Genomic DNA, 10,690 nt, shown 5'->3' on the forward strand with positions numbered 1-10,690 from the left:
ATGCTGTGAAACAATGTCCCCCTCAAATACTGCTGATGCAGGCTCAAAAGCTACTGAAGTAGAAGTAGATATTGCAGGACCCTCTGCCGGTGTCGAAGAAGCAGGAGCCAACTCAGAAGTAGGTGTGATGGCAGGAAGTAGTGAATCATCTTTATTATCACGTACACTAAGACCTCGAAAACAATTAATTCATCATCTTTGGGCTCTGGCTTCATCGCGCCCGGCTTCGGCGCGCAGGCTTCATGGACACTCCGAAAGATAACCCTTTTTCACTAGCTTCGGGAGCGAAATGAAGGCTTGGTGATAAGACTTGGCCAGTAGAGGGTCGAGGAGTACGATGAACTGACTAGCCTTGGGTCCGTCGGGCCATAAACCACAGCCTTTGTTGAGAGTGTTGCCGAGGAGGTATCAGCTCGCTTACTTTTGCCAAAGAAGGCCTTCGAGATCTCAGAAATCCCTGATCTGAAGTTTCAAAGAAGGCTTCGGGAGAATGAGCTCTAGTGAAGGGGTACCATGGTTGGGAACTCGCTTCGTCTATAGAGTGATGTGCCATCGGATCGATGGTAGTGATCTCAGAGTGATCCGAAAGCTATAGGAGTAGGAAGCTTTTCTATATTAATTCATGATGACCGTATTTTTCTCACATGGCTTATGAACTGGTAGTGATTTTCTATCACTGTCAGCCCATTAGGAACCGATAGTGGTGAGCCAATATATATAGGGGTTTATGTAGTAATGTCATATGTCATGTTAGTTACAATTACATCTTATTTATAGACCGTCCTTAATCATTTTCCATTACAGATTACGAGATTACCTCTTGAACTACCACATGTTCGGTATATTCGTGGGTATTATGTTATTTTTCTAAGTACATCCAGATTATTTACAATATTGCCCTTCATGGCCTTCGGTCACTACTAATGGTCCTCACTTCGACCGTACCTTCGTCCTTTGCTCCGCCTTCGTGCAAGACTTGGGTCACCCTTCGCTTGGACGGTCCTCTCGGCCGCACCTTCGGCATCCGTTTGAACGACTCCCTCGCGGCATCGAGCGAAGCCCTGTTGATGAGCTCTGAAGGCCCAACGAAGGCTTCACTCGTCCTGGCTGTTGGAATCGTTCCTTCAACATGGAGACTCTCAAGGCTTCACTCGTCCTGGCTGTTGGAAATGTTCCTTTAGTGTGGAGACTCTTAAGGGTTCCTTCGGCTTGCCGAAGGGTTCCTGCAATACAACATATCCATGGTAATTGCAAGTCTTGTTAGTTTGAGGTATCCACGGAGGTCTTCGACCCAATGTCCGAAGGGCCCTGTGAGATCATTCCCCAATCGCAGCCCCCACGGGCAAGATTTCTCCTCAATGGTAATCTGTGAATTAAATGGTAACACCGAACGCCGTCCCTTTTGACCTATGAAAGGCCCCTTGTTATACGAGTTACCTTTTGCTAATTAACCCCCTTTCTCACCCGAAAGGTCTAACTTTTCAATAAGTGGCGATTTTATTCTAGCGAGATGGTTTGAATTTTGAAATGTTAGTTACTATTTGTTTGTCTTAACTGCCATTAATGCGACAGTTCAATTTCCAACGTGCGCCTTCTCAACTACTCCTGAGCTGGTGTTTTAACCGCTATATATAGACTACCCCATGGTTCATTAGTTTTTACCAAGCCTGTGTTCAAACCTGCGCACTCATCTCTCTACGCTCTGCACGAAGCTATTCGCCATCCTTCGCTCTTCAGACTGAAGCCAAGGCAAGTTGATCCAATGGCTCCAAAAAGTAAAACAGGTAAGCCGAAGACCTACTGGATCAGGTGATCGAAGGTTGACGAAGGAGTCCTGGCCAGTCTGAAGAAAGAAGGCCTGATAAGTGATATTTTTAATGTCAGACTTCCCAAGGACCAAGAGACTCCGACATCAAAAGACGACGAAGCCTTTGTCTTTGTGGATTACTTCCGAGTTGAACTTCGCCTACCCAGTGACGAGATGGTAGTGAAGGTTCTCAAGATGTTTGAGATCTTCCTCCATCAGCTAACGCCGAACACCATTGTTCGGCTTAGACTTTTCACATGGGCGACAAGGTCAGAAGAAGCGAAGGCATCAGCAAGAGCCTTCGTTACCATACATCACTCAGCAGCCTGAAAACGCTGGAGACTTATGTGAGTTCCATCTTTCTTTTCATTGTTTATGCACATGTGCTCCCATGTGACAAAGTTCAATTTTCAGCTCTTCATTCAATCATTTGAGTACCTGCTCCTGTTGTTGACCATAATATTGAAGATGATAATTTGATTCTAAATTTGTCCACGGCATAATCTATGGCTGTGAATCTTCAGCAACAAGGGATATTTGTGGAAATGAATCTTGAAATGTAGCTAGATGAACTAGTTGTTATTATTGGCTTGATTACTCTCTGTTTTGTATTAATTTCCCTTTCATGTGTTAATGGCTTAACAAATATTTGTCTTGAATCCAAAGCTGTTATAGCAACTATATTCACCTGAACTACCATCTTATGCATAAGACCTCTAGATACATGAGTGAGTTAGGTTGACCATCATAACCAGTGCATTTGGGAGACACAGGAAATATACGTCACGAAGAGAAAATGTAAACATTTTCTAAATAATATAAGTACTTACATATATCTAAAATATTTTGTCTCAGATCTTATTTTTTACAGTGCAAGTCCAGATCTGTTTCTACAAACATTATGTAACATTGTCAACATAAATTCAACTATAGATCCCGGTGACGGGCCACATGGCGTGGCAAAGATGTGCTATTTTCTAGTAAAATTCGAAAACTTCTTCCTGTGTGTGGAAAAGAATAACTGGAATATGAAGATTAACCAAGCTAATTATTCCTCATCGGTTCCATCAATACTCAAATTTATTTTTCGAACTTGAAGCATCCCTCGGCACACTGCGTTTAGCTCCTTGCTGCAATGAAAGATTTCCAGGTCCTTAAGCGAATCTGGGAGACCTCCCACCGGTAAGGAAGTGATACGTCCACAGTTGCCTATATTTAGTCTCTTGAGTGATGTAAGAGATTTAAGTTCCGCGGGCAATGACTGGAGATGCTCAAAGCCCTCCAACGCAAGATGTCTCAAGGAGGTGAGAAGTAGCAGCCCTTTCACATGGTTATCGCTCAAGATATCCACATGGCCATGTCGAGCACCACGACCTCCATCGATAAATAGTGTTTTCAGAGAAGTTAACTGGCTGCATATGGGCACACAAAGAACACCAATGTCATCAGTATAGAGCTCTTGAAGTGGTAGCGAGAAGTTGTGCTCACTTTTGACTTCTGCAGCCGCTGATACCCATGATCTTGTGAAGCCTGGGGAGCTTTTAACTCGCAAATAGTCAAGACTAGAGAGGAATTTCAGGCCTTCCCATGATGCCAAACCAGGGCAGCCTTCAATGCATAGTTTCTGCAGTGCAGTACACGAATGCAATTCCAGAGATGCTAAGCTTTTGTTCGCCTCTATGGCCAGAGTTTTCAGGCTGCTGAGTGATGCTCTGAGTGAATGCAGTAAATCACAGTTGCGGACGCTCAAATCCCGCAATGCCATACATGATTGTAAACCTTCAAGTGACCGTAGCAAAAGGCAATCACTAACAGACAGCTTTTCTAGTGCAGTGCAAGAATCCAGGTTGAGACATGTCAAAGACGGGCATCCCGAGACGTCTAAATCCACAGTAGAAGAGACTTGTGAGAAGTGCAGAATGCTGTATTGGACGCCAGTCAAGTGGAGTTTCACCAAAGAGGATGGAGATATGTGGGATGCTCCTCCTGAAACCATTCTAGATAGCAGAGTAAGGCAATTTTCTATGACTATTTTCTCAAGAGATACAAAATTTCCCAGACCTCGCTTGCTCGAAAAGAGCATCATTGAGCTCGCATCTTCTTTTCCTCTTGTGAAAGAGATTTGCAAACTTTGCATAGACCTCAAGCAATTGGGAGGAATGCGCCATGAGCCTTCTGCTGTTTGATTTTGTTCATCTGTAAACAACCCTACAGGTAACGATGCTACCCCTCCACAATAGTCTAACTTGAAACTCCTAAGTGAACGAAGGTTCAGCAGGAGTTGTGACAATTGTATCCCTGTAATGTTGCACCTTCTAAACTCGAGTTCTTCAATTGATGGAGGCAGAAAGAGCTCGAGGTTGGTAGGAAATATTGCTGGGCAATTGATCATTCTGAACTTTTTCAACGATGTCAGCTGTTGAAAGCCTTCCCATGATCGATGTTGGTGTGTCACGATGGAATAATCCCTGATTTCAAGCTCCCGCAAATCCTTGAGTTTGTCCAATGTGAACAATCTTTCATCTAGCTTCTGAATATTTTGATTTCCTTCTATCTGTAGACTGAACCCATTTGATACGCCGAATGGTTTTAGTCGAAATCCCCCAAAATTTGTGTTTTCGCCACACAGATCTATATCTGCTAAAGAATCTATGACTATGAGCTGAAGGAGCGGGATGGTACTGAGGATGAAGTCATTGTGTATCTGAAGCCTGCGAAGACCATGAAACTGGTACGTACTGGATGAGATGAATATCTGCGATAGAAACTCGTTCAATCTAGGGCATCCTTCCACTTCAAGGATTTGCAGATTAGCATATGACTGTTCCTTGTCAAAAAGTATGCACTGCCTCAGATTTTGCAACCTGCGTAGTTCCAGGATCTTGAGAGGACCAATCTCTATTTTTTTAACCCGAGACAGGTTAATCAAATGCATCTCCTGGAGAAGAGGCAACTGCTGGGGATGTGGAATTGTTTCCCAGTGTAAGCAATTAACCAGATGAATTGACCGTAATGAGGTCAGATGGACATTGCTGCTAAGCCAAGATGGTAAAGCATGTCTGTAATGTACAATTCGCAAATTTATAAGGCCAGATGGTGGTAGAAGCTCCTCCAAGATAGGAAGAGTACGCGGCAGAATGAGAGACCCAGATAAATTATACCATGACAATTCCAGACTAGTAATGTAGACCTTGTCGCAGAGCCTTGCTTCGGTAGCCTCTTCGCGCCGCCGTACGCTGTAAAGACTAGAAATGCTTATTGATCCTCTTAACTGATTCAATCCATTCAACTGCGATATGCTAAACTCACTTGCCTCCCTGACATCAAATGCCTTGAGCTCTTGCAGGGCAACCATCTTTCCGATGCCGGCTATTTTTGCATGTAATTCCTTTTCAGCAATAAAATGACGCAAGTTAACAAGCTTGCTCATTCCTCTCGGTAAAACTGTGTTAACTCCCCAGTTCTTCTTTATATCCAGGACTTGTAGGTGATATAACCTACAGATAGCCTCAGGCAATTCCAACCTGGGACCCTCGTAAAAGCAGCCCAGCTCTAGATAGCGAAGATTGATAAATGCTGAGATGTTGCCTATTAGTGCATCCAACTCAAAGAAGACCATCTCCAGCTTCAACACACGGACTGACCTTACCTCATTGAGTTCTTGACGAAATGTGTCGGCAAAACCCGAGTCATGTGGCCCAAATAGCATCAATGTGCTTAAGCTCCGTCGTTGCAATGTGCGGAAGGAACTGGAGAACTCCCGAAGAAAAAGCTCATTAGGATGCACGGTACCATTTATTTCTGTCTTGTACTCCCGCTCTGTGATTACACTGACATGACGGACAAGCAGCGGTGCATCCCTGGGCTCGTTGTCCTCTATGGTGAAGCTTTCATGAGATGAAACCTTCTGTGCCAGATCATGAATTAGATCATGCATGATGAGTAGGGTTGAAAGTTCAGATTGTGTTTCCAAAAAACCCGCATCGACTAGATCATTGAAGTACTCAATTCCAATGTCCTCCAGTCGTCTATGCATGTCAGGAGAATATATGAAATCTTGCGCGATCCACATATTGACCACATGTTCTTTGTCATACCTATAATACTTAGGAAACACAGCACAGTACGAGAAGCACTGTTGGAGGTGAACCGGTAGAGATTTGTAGCTGATCGTCAAAGCCGGCATGATATCGTTCTCATCACTTTCATATTTCCATTCACTAGTATCCAGAACTCTTCTCCAGTAATCAACGTCAAATCTCCTTCTCAATACTTTGCCGAGAGTCTTTACTGCTAAAGGGTTGCCCTTTAACTTTTCAACTATCTGCTTCCCGATTTTCTCCAGTCTCCGCTCTCCCTTATAGTTCTCATCTCCGAAGGCACATTCTTTAAACAAACACCAAAAGTCATCCTTGTTCAAACCGTCCAGGTTAATGAGATCTGAAGCTCCTATCATTGTCGCAACAGATGGTTTACGAGTGGTGACGAGAACCCTATTTCCATTGACGTCATTGGTGAGCAATGGGTTTAGCAGCTCATCCCATTCTTCCTTTTTGCTATCCTCCCACATGTCATCCATAACAAGTAGCACACGTTTCGACTTCAGCATATACTCAAGCTTCTCTTGGAGTTGCACCATAGATTTCTTGATGTTTTCATGCTTGTCCCTGCACAATGTATCCAACAGTTCACGCATGATCTTTACTTGATCAAAGTGAACAGAGACATAAACCCATAATAGTATGTCAAAATGCTTTGACACTATCGAGTTGTTGAAGACCAGCTTAGCCAAAGTAGTCTTCCCGACACCTCCATGACCAGTGATGGCAAGGACAGAGAGGCTTTTCCTAGTAGATTCCTCACCTGTTAACTTGCTTATTATGAAGTCCCGCTCTTGGTCCCTCCCATGAACTTTGGGTTCAGTATGACAAGGCGACGTCTCCCGAGGATCTGACCTGGTGCTATGGTATTTCTGCACAATATGGTTATCCAGATTTTCAAGCTCGAGAGCCTTACGCACATACATGGTTATCCTGTTGCATTCCTCAACGTGTTCACTTATCTCGCGTGAGATATTCTTGTCAAGTATCTCAAGATGGGGTACTGGACTAGTAGTGTTAGCAACGACCATTGTGCTGGCATTATATGGGATAATCTGAAGAGCGGGTTGAGATGAATCTTCATTCCTGATAGAAGAACTTTCTGTAGTGTCTTCAGCAGCTTCAGCTATATCATTATTAGAAAACTTAATATCACTTCCAGGCGTGGAGAAAAGCATATTTTGGTCGGCAATGTCATGCAGCAGCTGAAAAAAGCAAAACAAATTCCAAGGTTTAGATAAGCTAGAAAAATATCCAAAGCTGTTAATCCTCATAATTTAGGATAAAAATAAAAACAAAAAGGAGAATTGTATTTATATTGTGGGATTTGTATATTTATATCTGATTAACCGGGGTTCCTGTAATACTTCCCTTTTTACCATGTATTGCTAAACTTCCTAGTTACACGAACAAATTTAAGTGTCCTGAGTTCCACATAATTCCATCATGATGTATGACACACAGCATTTGCACGAGATGGGTGTTGTCCAATTTAGAGGTTTTTACCCTTTGTTTCCTTATTTGCAAAATTAAAAGAAAATGCAAAAGAAAATAAAGAAATTAGGAAGGAAAAAAAAAAGAGGAGCCCAGCCAGGCCGAACTCGGCCGCTTCAAGGCCCAAAGGCCGAGCGCCCTAGACCAGCCCAACCTGGGCGTACGAGATAGAGGGGAGGGGATCGATCCCCTCTCATTCTCGGTTAGGCAGGCTTGGGTGGGTAAGACTGGCGGCAGCGGTGCAACCGCCCGCCCCGCCCTAGTCGGGCGCGTGCACGCACACATGGGCCAGGTTCCCCGACTCCTCCCCTATCCACTCGACCTCTCTATTCCGCCACCTCTGCCTCCATCTTCCCCGACACTGACCAGATTCCGGTGACCTTCATCGCGTCTCCGTCGTCCCTCGATCTTGCGTGCCCCTGCTGATGCCTATCCTCACGGACTTGTGCCTCTGTGCGCGCCTGGGCCGAAAGCCTAGGGGTTTGTGCGGGTGGTCGTAGTCTCTAGCAAGCTTGGTTGCTCGTGTTGCCAATCTCGGCTGCGCGCGCAGCTGGTGGCACTAGTAGAAAATGATTTATACAGACGGTTCGAAACCCCTTACAGACACTTTTTTGAACCATCTGTGGAAAATAGTTTGTACAAATCAGATTTGTACAGACGACTCGTTATTGGAATTTGTATAGACGGCTTGTTATTGCAACCATTTGTACAGACAGTTCTAAACTTATTCTAGAGAATATGCATGAACAATAGCTATATTACTCTAGAGAATAAACAGCCAATCCCTACTACAGAATTTACAGTTCTAGAAACACAATTAAACTACTAGAACAATAGTTATTATGTATTATTCCTTTTTGTACAGACAGTTCCAAATTAGACGGAACCATCTGTACTATTCTGTACTGTTCTTTTTTTACAGACAGACGGTTCTAATTTGGAACCGTATGTACTATTACTGCTAATAGTACAGACGATTCTAATTTGGAACTATCTGTATAAAAAACAATAGTACATACGATTCTAAACTAGAACTGTCTGTACTATTAGTACATACGGTTGTAGTTTGTAATTGTCTGTACTGTAGCGCCCCGTTTTATTGTAACTGCTCGTTGCTATTTTCTCAGACGATTCTGATTTGGGGACGTCTGTGGTACACTTTGTACATGCGACTCTGTAAATCTATCTGTACAGGGGTGTCCCACTAAATGGATTCTATAATAGTGGGATGGGATAGACTTTTAAGCGTTTGGATGGCTACCTTGGTAGTAACCCACTATCTGAGAGTAAAATTTGAAAACATATACATGCCAATGTTGTTTTTCTGCCATAACAATGTATTTGCCATGTATCTTGTAACCTTGGATAGAAGTAACTTAATTGATGTAATTAAAGATGTAGAAATGCTTCTATTCATGTACACTGCAATCATGTATGGCAAATGTGCAATAAAGAAAAATGCTGGTTTATTTAGGAATTTAGTGTTCATTTATTTATGAATTCACATGTCACTTATTATGCTTAATCTACAACAATGGGAATGCAGTTTGAAAATCAGGCCCTTGATGTTCACTCTATGGGAGGGCATATATCGAAGCACCGACGAAAATGTTACTTCTTGCGTGGGTGAACACATGAAGTATGAGGTACTTATCCTACTAGTATTCATACCCGAAGGAATTGCAGATGTTCTGGTTAGTTTTAAGCGATGAGCCTACATTATATTACCTCATTAACTCTTCCTCGAGTAAGCTATTTCAGGAATAAACCTTACTCGAAAATCTGAAACAACCTTTCCCATGTCACCATTATTCATGGCGATCACCTATATATCTCACCGATGCAAGTCTTTCAGCCTTCTGCGTTGAACTTTATACTGACCTTATCGTCGTCATGCTCCATCTCCCCCTCGTTGCGGTAGTACTCCAGCGTGCTCAGCAGGTCGGCGGCGCGGGATGCCTTCTGCCAGGCTTCCCTAAGGTGCAGCACCAGGGCGTTGTTGTGGATCTCCCTCCCCTGCGCCTCTGTGAGCACCGTGCTGAGTTCCCTGCGAGCAGCAATGAGCCGCTCCACCTCGCCCCCCAAGCCAACGCTGGAAGCCCACAGCTGAAGCGCGCAGTGGTTGACGACTACGGAGCTTGGAACAACCGCCGTATCCATCTGTCGGCGCCGGAAGTTGGAGACAGCGAAGTGGGCGGCGAGGTGGCGTGGCAGGCGAAGACTAGGATCCGGAGGAGACGGCGAGAAAAGGGGAGGTCGTAGCGTGGGAGGGTGAGTGGACGACCCACAGCCCTTGACGTTTTCCTTTCCTTTTTGTATGTATAAGGAAATATCGGCTGAAAGGACAATAATATAGTCATTATTGTGCAACGACCAACCTCAGACCAAGGAAATATCGGCACAAACGTCTGTGTCAAACTTATTCCCCCTCACAACTAGATACAGCTGTAGTACTGAATATATCTATAAACACACTTATTCTGTGTACTTACTACCTACTCCCTCCGGTTACAAATATAGATTATTTTAAATTTATATATAAGGATTAAGAAAGTAAATCAAATGATCTTGTTGCCCCTTATTTATTCTATATTAAAAAAAATAACTCATTCATTTAGGAGAATGATAATATTTATTAAACAAAACTAATAAGAAAATAAAAAGAAAAAAAATACATAAAAATTTGAAAACAACTTATATTTAAAAAATAATTGAGAAGACTAAAACAACCTATATTTATAATTAAAAAGAGTATATCTTATATACACACCCTAGACCCGCAGACTCTATACACAATTTCATAACCACGTACTTTTTGAGATTGACATAACCACCTAGAGCTCTGCAAAAGAGGGGTACGTTATAGTTCCATTCGTTACTGTATAGAAGTATCTTTACTGTTGGTACTATAGTGATTTTCATTATCAATTTTGTATTTGACAGTGGACAACAGATAATAATAATTTTAATTGTAAAAAAACTTATTTTATAATAGTGATTACACTACCCGTCAGAAACAACCAAAGTAGGCTGCGTGGCCACTTCCTCCGCTAGCCACTTGGGCCTCAGCTCTGTTCTCGACTATGTCAGGCATTTATGGTTGCATCATTGTATGTGCTGACATTTTCCCTCCCGAGGACATGCTAGCTTCTTTTGTGACAGGTGGGTTTTCCTGCAATAGATTATAAGAGAACGGTCTCTAGATCTATCTCTATACTACTCGGCGAATTTCAAGGTTATTGGAGCTCGACGAAGGATATCTATGCCATGTATCTTGACTTTTTTGAAT

General features: G+C 43.0%; 1 protein-coding gene across 1 annotated transcript; it reads right to left on the reverse strand.

Annotated features, from left to right (window-relative positions):
* Window positions 1–2,603: 2,603 nt before the first annotated feature.
* Window positions 2,604–9,700, reverse strand: LOC133923915 (disease resistance protein RGA2-like). Its single transcript, XM_062369227.1, has 2 exons — window positions 9,283–9,700; window positions 2,604–7,112 (listed from the first exon to the last, which is right to left on the reverse strand). Exons 1-2 carry the CDS (start codon window positions 9,559–9,561, stop codon window positions 2,856–2,858), a joined length of 4,536 nt encoding a protein of 1,511 aa, XP_062225211.1. The 5' UTR covers window positions 9,562–9,700; the 3' UTR covers window positions 2,604–2,855.
* Window positions 9,701–10,690: the final 990 nt, after the last annotated feature.

Source organism: Phragmites australis, chromosome 7 (assembly GCF_958298935.1).
Source record: "Phragmites australis chromosome 7, lpPhrAust1.1, whole genome shotgun sequence".
Taxonomy (NCBI): Eukaryota; Viridiplantae; Streptophyta; class Magnoliopsida; order Poales; family Poaceae; genus Phragmites; species Phragmites australis.